At 48.7% G+C, this 18,471-nt stretch overlaps 1 protein-coding gene across 4 annotated transcripts in view; it reads right to left on the bottom strand.

Annotated features, from left to right (window-relative positions):
* Bcs1 (mitochondrial chaperone BCS1) overlaps positions 1-18,471 on the bottom strand; it is a 149,203-nt gene that overhangs the window by 38,979 nt on the left and 91,753 nt on the right. For all 4 annotated transcript variants that reach the window (XM_077657133.1, XM_077657136.1, XM_077657134.1 and 1 more), the window contains exon 7: positions 4,216-4,385. In XM_077657133.1, coding sequence (XP_077513259.1) covers positions 4,216-4,385 — 170 coding nt within the window. The remainder of the gene's footprint in view (positions 1-4,215; positions 4,386-18,471) is intronic.

Below are 18,471 nucleotides of genomic sequence, written 5' to 3'. Positions count from 1 at the left end.
AATCTGTGCGCCTTTCAGGTCAGCAGCATTTCTGTCAGTGGTTCACTAGGTTGTTTTTGTTTGGTTTTGTCCAGGTTAGTTGTGTCATCCTAGCCCGGTTTTCTTCCCTTCGACGTACCGGCTGTCTTCGTCCTGGTTGCCATTGAACTGTTTTCTCATGTTTCACCTTCATTTTGCGATTCTTTGCCAGATTACATGCGCGACTGATCCATAAAAGCTCTGTTGTTTTTTCAATAAATGTTCAGTTGTCAGTACTGCCCTGTGCTGTCACCTGCCTCAGTCCCGTCCTGTTTTGCGGCTTTCCTCCTCAAGATGTCCTACCAACTGGCCTACAACCAAGTCCTTCTAAGTTACTGCTAACAAATACAGTAGAACCCCTCTATAGTAAAGTAGCTCGGACCAGAAAAAATCTTTACTATATCAAGGTCTTTCCTATATCAGTTGTTGGTGATGGCATGGTTTTGACTATGCGCTCTGGCTCCTTACTAAGCATGAATTGTTTTATAAAAAATGCTTACATCCTGCTCTTATTGACCCATTAAGTGATAATTATTTATTTTCAGTTATCACATGCTATGTTTCTGACCTTGTTTACATCTTGTGGAAGTGCCGTATTTATACGATTACAACGTGGCTATGTGAAATGAAAACCAAAGCTTTGCATGAAGACGTGGCCTTAGCATCATTTAAGAGGCAGTTCAAGCGCCTCCACAGTTCTGCCCTGCCTCTGCTCCTTGACGCTACTTCCCCAAGCACTGCAGTGCTAGGACCGCGTGTCCATTTCTTTCCTTTCCTAATCCTCACTGCACTTATACTGGCTTTCCTTTCTCAACGACCTGCGCCGTGCGCTTTGCCTAACGGCCTCAAGGTCTTCAAAAAGTTGGCTTCTCCTTGCAGCTCTTTAGTTTGATGGTGAAGCCACCTGAATGAGCGCTGTTTTATCGTGTTTTGTACCTACAGGGTGTTCCGTATTTATCTGTCCGGGTTGTGAATATTTCTCCTGTGCAATCTACTGGCTAGTTGGTCTCAACCATACACCACAGGGTAACTTATGATAGTCTGCATTTTCCGATAGATAATTTAACATCACAACTTGCCTGGATTGCCTACAATCGGCGAATTCGTCGAGTCGAGAGGACTACGCGCGCCGAGAGGCTGCGCCACCCGGCAAACTGCGAGGCAACCAATGTGCCTACTTGGAGCCGGGGCAGGTCTCGCAGTACTCCAGATGGCACAGCCTGTCAAATCTGCAGCTCTGCAGTTATTCACTGATTCTGGACAATATTGCAATATTGTCACAATAGACTCCATATTTTTTTTATTTTTCCAAAGCTTTCGACAGGGTCCCTCATAACCGGTTATTAACCAAATTAACACTTTTAATATTCACCCTCTTGTTATTCCATGGGTTAAAGGTTTTCTCTGTTCCAGGTTTCAGTTTACCAGTACCAATAACTATAACTCGTCTCTCAGCCAAGTACATTCTGGCGTCCCTCAAGGAAGAGTGCTTGGCCCCTTGCTTTTTTATATTTATTAACGATTTACGTAACTCTATTTCTTCCCGAATCAGACTTTTTGCCGACGATTGTGTAATTTATCGCAAAATTTATACTAATGAAGATCGCCTAGCCTTACAATCCGACCTCGAGACAGTAACAGCATGGTGCTCTACTTGGCTTATGCAACTTAACCTTTCCAAAACAAAATTTATGCCTTTTACTAACCAAATGTCTCGATTTCAAACAGCGTATTCTTTAAATAACAGTCCAGTCGAGTTGGGTAACCACATATAAATACCTCGGTCTTCACGTTCATTCAGACCTAACAAGGAACCACCACATTAAACTTATTCTTGAATCTGCTAATCGGTCATTAGGCCTCTTAAAACATAACTTATAGCATGCTCCCTCTCACCTCCGATTACATGTTTACGCCACTCTTATTCGACCTAAAATTGAATATGCTTCGGCTATTTGGGACCCTCATCAAGCAAATTTAATAAATAACATCGAATCATTGCAGAATCACGCAGCTCGTTTCATCTACTCTGATTATTCACAGGCAATAGGAATACAGGTAAGTTCCAATGTTAACTTACTTATAGAAAAACACGCGCTACCTTGTGGTCTGTAGTTGAGTACTAATAGCCAGTAGTTTGCGCATGAGAAATTTTTACAACCCGGACAGATAAATACGGAACAGCCTGTTGTTACCTCGCGATCCTAGGCTTTGCGCGTGCCATGATGTCATCATTCCGCGGGAAGTACATCGTCACGGCCAGACGCTCTTTACTATATTAGTTTCATTTAAAAAATTTTACTATAACCGGACAAACACGTATGGTCATCTAGAAGGCGCAATGCGACCGCAGCTTCACTTTACTATATCCAAGTTTACTATAGCAGGGTTCTTCTGTATTTTTGTATGAAGCAGAAACGTAGACGCTAATAAAAGGGTTCGAGTTTAGTTGAGGACAGCGCAGCAAGCTATGGAATGGAAAACGATAGGTGTAACGTTAAGAGAGAGGAAAAAGGGCAGAGTGGCTCAGAGAACAAATGCGGGTTAATGGCACCTTAGAAGAAATGGGCTTGGGCAGGGCATGTAATGTAAGGCAAGATAACCGACGGTCGTTAAGGGTAACAAAGTGGATACTAAGATAAGGCAAGCTTAGCAGGGGGTGACAGACAATTAGGTGGGTGGATGAGATTAAGAAATTTGCAGGGATAAAGTGGTCTTGGCTGGCACACAATGGGTTTAATTGGAGAGTTTTGGGAGAGGCTTTTGTCCTGCAGTCAGGCAGTCCTGCAGTCACCTTTGCTAAATAAGCTTCTTCATTTTACTGCCTTTTTCATTTTCATCTATTTATTTATACAAAATATCATGACTGAGGGTACTACATGGGAGGGGTGTACAGGCAATAGATGAAAATGCAAACAATGAAACCACAAAAAAAAAGGGTAGCCATGCGACCTTGGAATAAAAATTCTAACTTGTTATAATTCACCGTATGAAAAGTAAAGGTAAAACAAAAGAAACAAAAGTGCAATCAGAGTAACAGGCAGTCAAAAAATTAACACCAGCTAATGCAAATTAACACGAATATCATTCAAATGAAACAACAAGAAGTATCATCAACACAAATACAATGTGAAATGAACACAAAGCATTGATGTCGAACAAAATACGCAAGAAGTTAAGCAGTAGACCACCTCGGGATATTTAACATGCACTGATATCGCACAGCACACGGGCATCTTTTGCGTTTCGCCTCCATCGAAATGCATAGTATGAGAACTCTTACTGAAGTTTTGCTGACGCACAAGCCAAATTATTTTTTTATACAGTATGCCTCATTAATTGGAACCGAGGTGTCCAATAGTTGGCCAGTTGCCCACCCCCCCGACAATGTGCCTACTCCTGCGTGGTGCTCTTGTAGCCTAACATTTATGTAATGTCTGGTCTGTCCTAGGAAGTATTTGTCACAGGAAAGGGGCATTTGGCAAACAACCCCACTTTTGCATGGGACGAACCTGTGTACGTGCTTGATGCTGCATTCTACCTTTTGTCTTCCCTGCACCATACTCCAAATGCCAGGAAGGTTTTTGGTAAAGGCCACCACCTTTATGAGCCAGCTTTTTTACACGATGGGAAATTTGGTGGTAGCACGGAATTGCAACAAGTCTCAAGACCTCGCGGTTCTTCACTGCAACGGTGCTCCAGTGTACCCCTAGCTTCCTTGACTAGGGCTCCTATCACCGAGGTGATCAACTCAGTCTTGGCACCTGGAAACGAACGGCATGATGCATTGTCAAGAGTGGCATGCAGGCAGTTTTCTGCTACACCCTTTTAACATGCCTGGAATGAGTAGACTAAGAATACCTTTTTCTGAGCAAGGCTGATTGATACCTTCAGCACGCTTGGGTATCCAAGAACTGCAAGCATTGCTGCACTTGCAACTCATAGGTGAAGCTCAGCCTGAAGGCACACTTGGCAAAGATTGGGATTACTGCTATCACCACACCCCCCCTTGTGCCCAGGGCAGGGGCAAAACGGAGGAAAGTGTGCACAAAGCACTGACCACCAACTGCAGCGTCGTTTGCTCAGCTGATGCGATGTAACCAGCCGCTGCTTGTTGTGCACTGGCGCATGGTCGTAGCTTCACTACCATGTGGGAGGGCGCTGCCACAGATGCGGCAGCGTATCTCTTTCCCCTACCTGTGCTGCTCTCCTCGCGGCTGACGAAGGCGGCATCAATGTCCTCCAGCAGGATGATGCTCTGCTGGGGTGCCACAGACATGAGGTGTTGCAGCCGGTCGTCCGAGAGGCCCCGCTCACTCAGGTTCAGCACACCAATGCCATACTCCAGGGCACCTGCCAGCGCCGTGCTGCAAAACGCTCTTGTTAAGCTACCGCTTTCAGCCTGTGACAATGTGGCCCTCTCGGAGCAGATACAAGACCAACCTGCCCCAGCCAGCGACACAGACTCCTGGTTGCAAGTGCATGGCATGGACTGCTTTGTCCCACAGCTCAGCAGCAGTGCACGATGCAAGAATGCTGTGCCACCACCAACTTAGTTCCACACACGGATGAGCTGTGTACTTTAGTGCAACATCACGCATGCGCACAAAGCACTTGCTGCCAACTGCAGTGCAACTGCTCCGTTGATGTCTTTGCGCCCCACATTCACAGGGCACTGAACTGAACAGTAGACGTCCGTTGCAAGAAGGCCTTTCCAACAGGCCCTTTCCTGTGCCAGCTGAGGCCATCTTATCCCTGCAAACTTCCTAAGCTCATATGCCCACCACTCTTGATGCCCTTGCTAAGCATGCTTCCTTTTGGGGATCCTGCTTAAAGGGACCATGAAATTACATCTACACCGCAATAGAAACATTTTTAAGCTAGGTTCATTAACAGTGCAGATACCGGCGACTGAGGGAACATGCAACAACAGGGCAGAAAACTGAGCTAGTTGGTATACGTTCATTATGAAAAATCCAGGCGCTAACAAACAACGACACAGAAGGGACACAGCGCTTACTCGCAGCTACAAGAATTTTTATTCAGAGGCTTCTATATATACAACAAAAACCAAAACAAACCCAGAGTAATCGCACGCCACATGTCGACCGATGTGCAGGAAAAGATTAACATGCCGTTTTCAATCACTCTTTCAAAAAACTTATCTCTCCACCAGACAAGCTAACTGAAGGGTCACTAACACATGTATGGCCCGTTTCCGCGATATGATAGGCTTCAACTATCTCCTGCGTTACATGATCTTGGTAACGGAAAAGAACACAAGTTTTGGAAAAAAGGGGAAAACATTTCTTCTTGCGCTTGCTGCAGTCATGACAATGAAGAACCATATTGTTTGGAGTGTTACCTTTTTCCAAATCTCCGGCATCCTCCATCAGTCGCACATTCAAACATCGACCACTCAGGCCTATGTACACTTTTCCGCACGACATGGCGATTTTGTACACTGTGCCCACTTTGCACGCTACGTACGGTGATATATGTCTGACTGCACATCCTCCTTTTCATTTCTTTGCGCCCAGCTCCGGCTTAGCTTCAATCGCAGGGCATAACGTTGACAGTTTTTTGGGAGCCGAAAACATAACACGAATCCCATACCTGCCAGCACCTTTCTTATTCTAGTGTGAAAGTCGATGTACATACGGTACTACCACGGGTTTGCTGCATTCTTTTTTGTCGTTTTTTCCCTGGGCGTTTACCCAGCGAATAACCTTCTCACTGGCTCTGCCAATCACGTGACCTAGATATCTACTGTTAATCAGCATTTCCACCTGATAATTAACGACACTTTCCTTGAAGCAATGGTGGCAAGACTGATGCAGCTGAGCACGAGACCGCGCTTCCATCTTTGATGAGCTTCGAGTGTGATGACGCAAAATTTATTAAGCCTTTCACGGAATGTGGACGGTAACTCCAGCAAAGATGGTCCAGGTTCTTAACCATTCGAAGGTCCAGAAACTGCAATTCTCCTTCATTTGGAACCTCGTGCATGAACTTGAGGCCCATACCGCTATCCGTAAACAATTTCACTATGTCTATTACCCTGCATACGAAGCTGTCACAGTTGTCGACGATGATTAAGTAGTCATCAACATAACGAAAGGCCTTCCGAAACAGGCCAGCTGAATTAGATCTACCTTCTTGTCAACAAAGCCTAAGAACATGCTACTAAGAGCAGGAGCTACCCTAGACCCAAGGCACACCCCTGCGTGCTGCACGAAGAAACAGTCACCATAACCAATTACTGTAGACTTCAAATAGGACGACAAAATTTCTAGGAAGGATTCAAGGAACACACCGCACCTTTCAATAAACACCTTTTCATCATTGTCACCAGTGATGCATGAATGGACACACCTCATTAACATGTTATGCGGCATCGAATAGTATAGGTCCTCCACATCTATGCTGAGGAAATGGCACTGCCCAAGGTTTTAATCCATCAGGTACTTGACCACGGCTTCTGAGTTCTTGATACTGTATGGGTCATCTATCTTCAGAGATCCTAAATTGCTCTGTAAATACTTTGAGACGGTATCCTGCCACGAGTTCTCCAAAACGATGCAATGGAAGGGCATACCTTCCTTATGCGTCTTCACGCTGAAGGCTTCCCGATGAGTTGCCGAGGCTGCCTTCACTGAAGACGCTAGACGTTGACGGCTGTGGCTCTGAAGAAGTGTCACTGCCTGCTTCTTCACTGCGTTCGCTCTAAATTCTACTTCTTTAAAATTCTTGCCAACCGCCCCACTTGCCTTTTCCTTGAATGTGCCGGTTGGCATGACGACGAACACTCCATCCTTGACAGCAACCAGCGGCCGCAGGCCATATTCCAGCATATATTCAACCAGCCGGTCCGTGCTCCCATACTTCCTTTGCTTCTCTTCGGTCCTCTGCAGCCCTGTTAGGCATTCGTCCACGCATCTAAGACGAAAGTCGCTAGAGACGCGCCCATACACGGACTTTGAGACAGCGAGCTTCTCTGTGGGATGAAGAACGGGCTCAAAACCAAACTTCAGTCCCAACTGTAAAACATTTCGGTCTTCCGCTGAAACAGGCTTGTCCCCCAAAACGATGATGTTGCCTTCTTTTGTGGACTTTTGTCTGGTGGAGAGAAGATTTTTGAAAGAGCGATTGAAAACCGCGTGTTAATCTTTTCCTGCACATCGGTCGACATGTGGCGTGCGATTACTCTGGGTTTGTATCGGTTTTTGTTTTATACATAGAAGCCTCTGAATAAAAATTCTTGTAGTTGCGAATAAGTGCTGTGTCCCCTCTGTGTCGTTGTTCGTTAGCGCCTGGATTTTTCACAATGAGGGAACATGCTCCTGAACAAAAATTTTTTCTTAATATTTGTGCCAGGTATATTTATCAGTTCTCTTTAAATCTGTTGTCAATTTTCACCTACCTTGCCTCGTTCAATTTTTGCAAGACACGCATTTGAAATATAAGGATGTTTTTTTGGAGCTACTGCATTTACTGGCATAATTTGCACCCACACATAATTTGTGCACACCTGATTTATCACCCTGGTTTTTTTTACAAAAACTTTTACTCTCAAATTTAGCACTCCCTGCTGCGTCAGACCACCAGCGAGCACATGCGTGCGAAGGCAGGCTTGGTAAGATTAGTGCAGCCGCGTCGCCGTGTGCAGCTACAAAAGGTGTGCGTGGCTTTCCTGGACAAACAGTTGTGAGAGCAAACTTTTCGTAGCGGCTGCGCACACTGGAATCCGAAACTGCTCCTTGGTTTTCCGCTAGTCAGCCAGGCTGCATGGGAGGGTTCTGGTTTATCGTCTGTTCAGTGGTGGTCCAGCTATTTCGAGTTCTGGGGCAATTTTTGGAGCAGAAAAATATTCATTTTGGAGCACCTTTGTATAAGAACGATAATTCTGGAGCAACCCGGGAGCACCCAGAACGGAAGAAAGGAGTCACCCAGAATGGCGAATTTTTTACTTATGAGATCAGGTTCAGCCTTGGGTAGCTAGGAAGAAAAAAAAAACAGAAGGAAGGTGCTTACAAAAAACAGTGACATTTTATTAATGCTGGCATTGTGTTGCATGCAAGTTCAGCCAAGCATGCTTGACTGAAAGTCCAAAGTGACACATTCACTTGAACTATTCTTTTTTCAAGTTGGCACTATCTCAACGGTTCTTGAAATTTTTTACAAATCCATCAAGCTCACAAAGTGATTCAGCAAGGCTGAAATTCCCTTGTTTCTACAAAGCTTAACCTTGTTGGACCTGCTCCAAGGTTTTGTTCTTCAACCCAGATGTGACTTCTTCAGCCCGCTTCAGGGTTGACTGACATGATGCAACCTTTTGATGCAACCAACGTGATGTGCGAACATGGAGGAAGGAAAACATGAGAGAGGCCCTCGTTATCCGAGCTGCACTCCAAAAAGTATGCCGGAAATCACGCGCTTTTGCAAGGACTACTGGGAGTCTTCCGCCAAAAGCACAGCCAATACTAATGCTGGGTGCAGCGGCGTCATCTGCTGCAATGCCTGCGGCATATGCGTAACCACGCTGAGACGGCCAAGTAAGGGGGGAGCCGGCTTCAAAAAATATGACTTAACCGCCTCTCCCAAGCTCTTTCCTTCTTCCAAGTGCGCGAATGAACTGGCAGCTAAATTCTACAAGCCAACCCTGGATTGCCAACTGCGGAAACATGCTAGTAGGATGCCTACTGGAAGCCTGAATGGTTCCAAAAATAGTCGTTTTCATGTGATTGAGTCTTCTTTTCGGAGCAGCTAAGGCACAATTAATGTTGATCAATTTTCCGCTTTTGGAGCAGACTGGAGCAGCAAAACGTAAATGTATCAGAATGGTGCAAATGAAGCAGTTGGAGCACCACTGTCTGTTATCTCCATTTGCCTCTGACTGCTGGCTCTGCAATTGTACCTATGAGCGTTTATTGCTTTGAGTTGCGCTCGCATTGCCACACCATCCTGCAGGGAACTACAGTCGGGCACAAAAGTCCCTGGACCACGGATTCCTGAAACGAAGCCGGTGGCTGGAAGACACTTCTGAAAGTAAAAGTCAAAATTTTGTTCTTTCATCTCCACAAATGTGGCCTCCAGCCGCCTGCTAATAGTAGAGATATCGGCTTCGTTTGAGCAACGCGTGGTCCAGAGACTTTTGTCCCCGACTGTACATAGAGGGGAGTATGCTCCCTATATTATGAGTCCTCTCCTTCCTAGGTTCAAGTTGGGGGGTCAATGTACAGGCAGTATATACTGCATGTTATGACCTTGTGCTTGTTTTTTTAAGATGTGTTTGCACACACCCTTTTTGAAGCCCTAATTTAAAGAAGAAAAGTGCACAAATTACACGAGTAAATACAGTATTTCTTGCCAGTATATACACTTGGCAACACTAATAAAATATCTCTTTTTGCTCACTATAATTCCTTTGATGCAATGGGAAAAAGTTTGCCACATAAAAAATTTCTGAATTTTTCAAAAACAAATAGTCTTGAGAATGTCCCTTTATGATTAATGTTAATTGCAATAAATTAATTGCAATAAAAATAGTGTAGCTTCACTATGCACATAGTAAGCATATCCAGACCAAAATCAATTGTGATGTGATGAGAGTAACTGCAATAATGTCATGCATAAACACCGAAGTTGCATAAAAACGATAAATGCGACCCAAGTCATTTAAAGACAGAGTGGAGATGCCGCTTCTTGGGACAATAAAAAACTTTAAAAAAAATTTTTTTTCGAGCTGTGAGACTGCTGAAGAACGTGTCTAAATCAAGGGGGCTTCCTTTACATGCATGCAGCATTGCAATGACGAGAAACACCAATATTTAAATTTGTTTCCGTCGTGAAAGTAGCTAAATATGTTTATTTTGCAATGACGTGGCGTGTTCGCAGGTTTTAGAAATTTCGTATCTGTATTCGGCACTGGTATTGTTGGACATGAAATAAAACAGCAAAATATAATAAAACAAGCAAAAACCGAAAATATGATTTTTCGACACGAACTGCCATTTTTTCACCAGAGAGTCCCCTTTTTCACCAATTAACCCTCTGCCCTCAGTCCCCAGTGGCTGCGAGGAACTGACCAAGGCAAGAGTCCAACCTATGACTTAGCAGAGGGTGCTAAGATTCTCTGGCTCCGGGCAGGCCACCATTGGAAACTGAACCTGGCAACATTTATCGCTAGAACCTTATCCAGTGAGGCTAGCCAAGCAGTGCTGTTCGAGGAACTAGCGGGCATTAAATGGGATGTCATAGGGCTTAGTGAAGTTAGAAGTACAGATGAGGCGCACAGAGTGTTAATGGCCAGGCACATACTGTGCTATCGTGAATTAGTGGACAGATGAAAAATATGTGTGAAATTCATCATCAATCAGGGTATTGCTGGCAACGCAGAGGATTTCTATAGTATTAACAGGAGGGTGGCAGCTATTGTAATTGAGCATAATAAGAAGTATAAACTGAAGGTGGTGCAGGACTTTGCACCTACATCTAGCTATGCTAACCAGATCGCAGCAAACTTCTATGAGGACATGGAACCGGCTGACGGGCGACTTCAATGTCAAGGTAGGGAAGAAGCAGGTTGGAGACCAGGCAGTAGGTGAATATGGCATAGGCTTTAGGAACAGCAGAGAGGAGCATTAGTAGATTTCGCAGAAAGAAATAATTTACGGATCATTAATACCTTCTTCTGCAAACAAGAGCACAGGAAATGGATGTGGAAGAGCCCAAATGGTAAGAGTAAAAACGAAACAGACTTCTCACTAAGCGCTCATCCTTGCATCGTACAAGGTGTGGAGGTCCTAGGAAAGGTGCGCTGTTGTAACCACAGAATGGTAAGGTCTCGAATTTGATTAGAAAGGCAATGGAAGAAACTATTGAAGTGGAAGCTGATTAATGAGTTAGGGGTAAGAGGAAAAGTAGAGAAATTCAGGATTTCACTGCAGAACAGATAGTCGGCTTTAACTGCGGCAGATGATCTTAATGTTCGAGCAATGAACGATAACCTCATAGCGATCATCACGGAATGCGCAGTAGAAGTAGGCGTTCGGTTGGTTCAACAGGACACTGGCAAGCTATCGCAGGAGACGAAAGATCTGATTAAGAAGCGCCAAAGCATGAAAGCAACAGAGTACACAGACAGAACAGACCTGGCAGAATTATCTAAGTTATACCCCTGCCACATGGCAGATTTAATGTCATTCCCATCGAATGTCATTCGTTCGACTTAATGTCATTTATTTTTGCATGCTGCTACACGGCCAAAACTAATGTCATTTTGAATTGATGGCAGTTGCGATGGACAAACACTGGCGCAGCGAAAATATTTCAGTGTATGTTTTAATGTGTTGCGAAGGTTGAACAAGAAACAGGTTTAATAGTGTCACTGAGAAACGGTTGACGTAAGCAGGGCTGGTTTACTTGCTTTAATTAGATGCGCAAGATGTTGGAATGCGCAAGGCAGCAGGCAGCACGAGAGATGAAGAAGACGAAGCATCTAGCCCTGAGATGGCTCAAGGCTTGCCAACTGCCAGGAAATTCAGTTTAGCAGCTGTATGGCGCCACTAGAGTAGTTAGTAGCGTAGCATTGTTCCCCCTCTTTTGAAGACACCGACTCAGTGTGGTAGCAATTGCAGGCAGGACCACAAGGGTAGTCGCAGGTGTCTGGAGTGTGGTGTAGACACGCGCGAGGGGCTAGCGGGCGTGGTACGGCTTCATCCGAGCGACGTGGACAACTTCGGAGGTTGGCCGTCTAGAAGAGCGAACTGTTCCTTGGGGGAGGACTTCGTAGGTAACTTGAATGAGCTGGCGGAGCACCTCGTAGGGGCCAAAGTATCTGCGTAGAAGCTTCTCAGAGCGTCCCCTCATGCGGATTGGGCTCCACACCCAGACTTGTTCGCCGGGCTGGTAACGCATATTTCGGTGACGGAGGTTGTATCGCTGAGCGTCATGAACTTGCTGGTGCCGGATGCGCTCTCGAGCGACTTGGCGGGCGGCCTCAGCGTAACGAACAAATTGGGCAGCACCCATAACAGAGGGGGTAGCGCTAGCTGGAAGCAGCACTGCATCCAGCATGGTTGTGGCTTCGCGACCATGTACTAAACGAAATGGAGTGAAGCGTGTCGTTTCCTGGACTGCAGTATTATAGGCAAAGGTGACGTAAGGGAGTATGGCGTCCCAGTTCCGGTGGTCCGCGTCGACATACATAGAAATCATGTCGGCGATCATCTTGTTGAGCCGTTCGGTGAGGCCGTTCGTTTGAGGGTGGTAAGCGGTTGTTTTGTGGTGACTGGTGCCGCTTAGGCGCATAACCTCCTGCGCAAGGGCCGAGGTGAACGCTGTTCCCCTGTCAGTTAAAACGATGGTGGGTGCACCGTGACGAAGCACAATGTTTTGAATGAAAAAGTTCGCAATTTCGTCAGCAGTACCATGGGGAAGAGCTTTAGTCTCACAGTATCTGCTGAGGTAGTCGGTGGCGACCACAATGTAGCGGTTACCCAGAGAGGACTCCGGAAATGGGCCGAGTATGTCCATGCCAACTTGGTGGAAGGGAACATGAGGTGGATCAATAGGCTGGAGTAGGCCGGCTGGTTTAGTCGGCGGCGTCTTGCGACGCTGGCATTCGCGGCAAGTTCTTACGTAACGTTTCACAACTGCAGCAACCCTTGGCCAGTAGTATTTTTGCCGTATTCGTGCCAAAGTTCGACAAAAACCCAGGTGACCAGAAGATGGGTCATCATGGCTCGCCAGCAGGACTTCGTCGCGAAGGGCCGTAGGCACGACGAGAAGATAGACAGCTTCTGTTGGACTGTAGTTTTTCTTATACAGGACGCCTTCACGTAAACAGAACGACGACAGCTCGCGCGAAAAGATTCGCGGAGGAGACTGAGCGCTTCCTTCTAGATACTCAATGAGGGGCCGTAGTTCGCTGTTGTCCCTTTGGTGTTGAATGAGGATGGACGTGGAGATGGCACCAAGAAAAACAGAATCGTCGTCGGGGTCAGCTCGGTTGTTCTCGATAGGAGCACGAGACAAACAGTCGGCATCACTGTGCTTCCTACCAGACTTATAGATGATGGTGACATCGAATTCCTGAAGTCGAAGGCTCCAGCGTGCAAGCCGTCCCGAGGGATCTTTGAGGTTCGCCAGCCAACATAGCGAGTGGTGGTCACTGACGACCCTTAAAGGGCAGCCATATAGGTACGGGCGAAATTTGGTTAGTGCCCACACAATGGCCAGACATTCTTTTTCGGTGGTGGAATAGTTCGCCTCAGATCGTGACAAGGTGCGGCTCGCGTATGCGATTACGCGTTCGAGACCATCCTGCCTCTGCACAAGGACCGCACCGAGGGCGATGTTGCTGGCGTCTGTGTGTAGTTCAGTGTCGGCTGACTCGTCGAAGTGTCCAAGGATGGGCGTACTTTGGAGACGAGTGCGGAGGTCTTCAAAGGCTTGCTGTTGCTCCAGGCTCCAGAAGAATGGTTCGGAATCTTTCGTGAGTCGCGTGAGGGGCTCAGCGATTTGGGAGAAGTTCTGCACAAAACGCCGATAATAGGCGCAGAGACCCAGAAAGCGGCGTACACTGCGCTTATCGGTGGGCACAGGAAAAGCAGCCACGGCAGCAGTCTTATCGGGGTCTGGGCTAACCCCTTTAGCGCTCACGATGTGGCCTAGAAACTTCAACTCTTCAAAAGCGAAGTGACACTTTTCGGGCTTCAGGGAAAGACCGGCGTCACAGGTGCTCAGGCGTCACAGGTGCTCTTCTAACGTGTCAGAAAAGATGACAATGTCATCCAAGTACACGAGACAGGACTGCCATTTGAGATCGGCAAGAACGGTGTCCATCATCCTCTGGAAGGTTGCAGGAGCAGAGCACCGGCCAAAAGGGAGCACCCGGAATTCGTACAGACTGTCCGGTGTAATAAAGGCGGTCTTTTCCCAGTCGCGTTCGTCCACCTCGATTTGCCAATAGTCGCTTCGTAAATCTAGCGATGAGAAGTACTTGGCGTGGCGCAGCCGGTCCAGGGAGTCATCAATATGCGGGAGAGGACAAACATCCTTTTTAGTGACTTTGTTTAAACGTCTGTAATCAACGCAGAACCGTAGGGTTCCATCTTTCTTTGCCACTAGAACAACAGGCGACGCCCACGGGCTCGTCGACGGCTGTATCACGTCGTCCTTGAGCATTTCTTGAACTTAACGGCGAATGGCATCGCGCTCCTTCGAAGAGATGCGGTAGGGCGGCTGACATGACGGCCGTTGGTTGGTGTCAACTATAATTCGGTGCTTTGTGAGCGGTGTCTGCCTAACCTTGGAGGTCGAGGCAAAGCAATCACGGAAAGACAACATAACGCTTTCCAAGCAGCGTTTCTGGTTAGTTGGGAGGTTTGGGCTCACGTCAGTGTTTATGGGAGTGGTCGGTTCCTCCACTGATGCCGGGGCTCCGGACAAAGCGTACTGTCCCGCGAATTCGCTGAGTTCCTCGAAATACGCAATAGCTGTTCTGCCAGGCAAACACTGAGGTTCACAACCAAAATTGGTCACCAAGAGTTCGGTTCGGCCCTTGCTCAGTTCAACAATTCCTCGAGCAACACAGACTTGCTGACCAAGGAGCAGCGACATGTTGGTTTCAGCGATGCCACGAATTTTGGTGCTGTTATCGCACTCTACAGTAACAAACATGCTGGATCTCTATGGGATCAAAACGTGGTCGTCACAGACGCGTAACTTAGCCCTGCGTGGCTCGGTATCGTCGTCGACAGGACCTTGGGTGGAAAACGACACGATTAGCTGCTGGAGATTGATAACGGCACCGTACTCCTGAAGGAAATCCAAACCGAGTATGAGGTCTTTGGAGCACTCGGGTAACACAGCAAAGCAACCAGGGAAAGTAACACCGCAGATCTGGATTCGCGAAGTGCAGACACCGATCGGAGTTACCACGTGGCCACCAGCTGTCCGGACCAAGGGGTCAGAACCTTCCTTAAGACCGTGGGTAACCGTCTGCTCATTACCGAAAAATCGGCGCCGGTATCCACGAGTGCGGTAACGTCGTGGTTGTCGGCGAATACCGGAATTTCGGCGGAGGCCAGTCGGTTGCAGCGCGTCGCCAAGGCCGTCGGGTCAGGTCGTCGTCGGTCGGAGCGTCGTGGCGCATCGTCGGGTGGAGGCTCTTGACTCGGTCCAGTAGCGGCAGCCCTACCCCCGGAGGACACAGTCTTCAGTTTTCCCGACGTGGGGACGTACCTCTGAACTGGCCAGAGGATGACGGGCGGCCGGGCGAAGGGAACCGCCTTGGGGATGGCGATCGGGGCTGGCGTCGCTGCGAGGTCGAAGATTGCACGTTATCAGCCAAGTACTGTTCAATATCCCGGGTTCTTTCACCGTAGCATGGTCGAGGTGCCTCAGGTGAAAACCCCCTTAAACCCATCCTGCGGTAGGGGCAGTGGCGGAGGATGTGGCCGGGCTCTCCGCAGTGGTAACAGAGCGGCCGATTGTTTGGCGTACGCCAAACGTGCGCTTTGCTCACGGGGGGCCTGAACTCCTGCGGCACGGAGGGTGCTGTTGCGATTGGCTTCTGCAGGTATTGCACAGGAGCGATGGGGGAAAAGGCTCGCATCGCTGGCCCGGGACTTCGTAGCGCGTCGCTGTACGTCATAACGGAGGGCGCCGGGTGTGGAGCTGGGGGTGGCTGCACAACTCGTCGGATTTCTTCGCGGACCACGTCCGTAACGGCAGCGACGCTGACCTGTGGAGCTTCAAAGCAAAGTTTCGCCAGTTCCTCGCGCACAAGGCTTCTTACAAGCTCCCGAAGGTCCTCGGCGGGCAGCGACGTAGGCGTGTTCTGGGACTGGGAAGCGGCTGCTACAGTAGCCTGACGTCCGTAGTGGGCGCCCCGTTCCTGTAAAGAGCGCTCGATACCCATTGCGTCCTTGGTGAAGTCGGACACTGTTTGTGGCGGGTCACGGACCAGTCCGGCAAACAGCTGCTCTTTTACGCCACGCATTAAGTGGCGCACCTTCTGGGCTTCGGGCATAGCAGGGTCGGCCTGATTGAACAGTCGGGTCATGTCCTCGATGAACATCGCGACGCCCTCGTTCGGCTGCTGTGATCTCGAGCGCAGGGCGATTTCAGCTTTATCTTTTCTTTCGCTGCTGGTAAATTTCGCTAGCAGCTCTCGACGAAAAGCCTCCCAGGTGGTAAAGGAAGCTTCGTGGTTCTCAAACCACGTTTTGGCCGAGTCCTGCAGCGCAAAGTAGACGTTGCGCAGCTTGCGCTCACCGTCCCACTCATTGAAACTCGCCACTCGGTCAAAGCTGGCCAACCAGTCTTCGACGTCCTCGAACCTGTCCCCGTGGAACGGTGGCGGCGATCGAGGTGCATGAAGGACAAATGGAGGGGCATTCCCGGAGTGCTGACTTGTCTGGCTAGCCGCGGTGGATGTCATGGCTCTTACCGGCGCTGTCAGTTGGCCGAACTCGGGTTGTAGGCCTCGCAGGCGGCGGCTCACCTTGTGGACTGGTGTTGTAGCCACGCGTTGAGAGCTGACATCAAAGGTGTCCTCGAGGTCAGCGTACATGGGCCGTTCCCCGGCTCCTCCACCAAATATGTCACTGAGAAACGGTTGACGTAAGCAGGGCTGGTTTACTTGCTTTAATTAGACGCGCAAGACGTTGGAACGCGCAAGGCAGCAGGCAGCACGAAAGATGAAGAAGACGAAGCATCTAGCCCCGAGATGGCTCAAGGCTTGCCAACTGCCAGGAAATGCAGTTTAGCCGCTGTATGGCGCCACTAGAGTAGTTAGTAGCGTAGCAATAGCCTTCCTGCGCTTTTCAATGTCTTTTATGCATATTTGCATTTGCGCTAACTTATGAATCATGCCTAGCCATCACGCGTTCAATCCAAGCCAAAGCAAGGCCAGTTCTCTAGCAGTATGCAAATGGCGGACCACAGGACGGACGACACACCTGCTGAGGAAATGGACTTGCGACGGCGGCAGCAGATTGTTGCTGCTCTTCTATGCTTATGAGTGGAGCGCCTTACCAGGCTAGCTGAGTGCCGAAGCAAGCTAGCACAGCTAAGGTCAGCCATACGCTCCCAAGAGGCTGCTACAAACGACTTTGAGCAGCAACTTCGTGCCAACGCCGTCGCGCTTTGTGCTGCGGTTGCCGCAAGCTTGCCAGCAGTGCAAAGAGAGCAATGGGCCTTTCAGCGCGACGAAAGGTGGTTTGAGGACACATTGCCGAACCTGGGCGAATCTCACTTTCGCCAGTCGCTCCGCGTCACGCCTGCCACATTCCGCTACGTTGTCGACGCGCTGCGGTGTGCGCTTGAACGTGCCACCACAAACATGCGGGAGGCCATCCCGGTGGAGAAACGTGTGGCGATTGGCCTTTACCGGCTACAGTTGTGGAAACCTGTTTTCCCCCTCCATCTCAACGCAGCCGACCATCTCCATCGGTGTGCGTCGGGACAGCCCCAGCTGGGCGAGGAGAGGTCTCCTTCATGGGGGAAAGGAAACGGCGACGGAAGCGCCACCTCGTAGGTTATGCGGAATTCTGCGGGACCGGACAGAGTCTCTTCGGGATCCGGCCAGCGTCGTGACCGGTTGCAGCCGCACGCTCTCGTCACCTTCCACGGCAGGCGCACGGGGATCCGTTCTGCCTTGCCGCTGGACTTCTGGTTCCAGGCAGCGAAGCGAGCGCAGCAAACGCGCGCTCTGGTCGCCTTCCCCAGCAAATGCTAGGGAATAGCTTTGCCCCAAGAATGCAGCGCGCACAGGAAAACCCGGCCGCCATTATCGGCGCATACAAACGTTCGCCGCCGATACCTCCGAAGTTGCGCCCCTGCCCCAGCCGGTAAGTCGGAAGTCCCTCTTATGTAGCCTTCTATTTCCGAGGAATGCCTCGTTGATGCTTTGTAGCTAGCTGGCCCGCTCTGTGTATTAATTGCAAGTGTAATAAATAGCATATGAGTGTTAACGCTATTGTCGTCCCGTCCCTTTGTCCATCGAGCAGGAACCCATCTGCGGTTAGCGAGTGGCAACACTGCATCTGCGAAATGGGAGTGCGGGCGGGTTGAAAGGCTTTGTCTCCCCCATATTTCCACACGGCTGAGCGCTGAGGACCAGACAATCGTGCATCTGTTCGGTGTGGGGCGTTCCACTGTGAACATCATTAGCAAGTCGTTGGTGCAGTGATTGAAGTGCTGGAGGCGCGGTGGATCCGCATGGTCAGCCGTCCAGAAATTGCAGATTATATTTGCGAGTTTTACGCCGTAAGTGGCTTCCCACAGGCAATCGGTGCCTTGGATGGATGCCACATTCCAATCTCGCCGCCACAAGAACACGCTGCTGGCTATTACAACTATAAAGGATGGTAAGTGTCTTCTGACTGTTCTGTTAATTTCAAACTTCATCTAAACAGGAATCTATAGACGTTTGCCAAAACT

The sequence above is a fragment of the Amblyomma americanum genome, chromosome 3 (assembly GCF_052857255.1).
Source record: "Amblyomma americanum isolate KBUSLIRL-KWMA chromosome 3, ASM5285725v1, whole genome shotgun sequence".
Lineage (NCBI taxonomy): Eukaryota > Metazoa > Arthropoda > Arachnida > Ixodida > Ixodidae > Amblyomma > Amblyomma americanum.
This window is presented reverse-complemented; position numbering and strand designations above follow the sequence as displayed.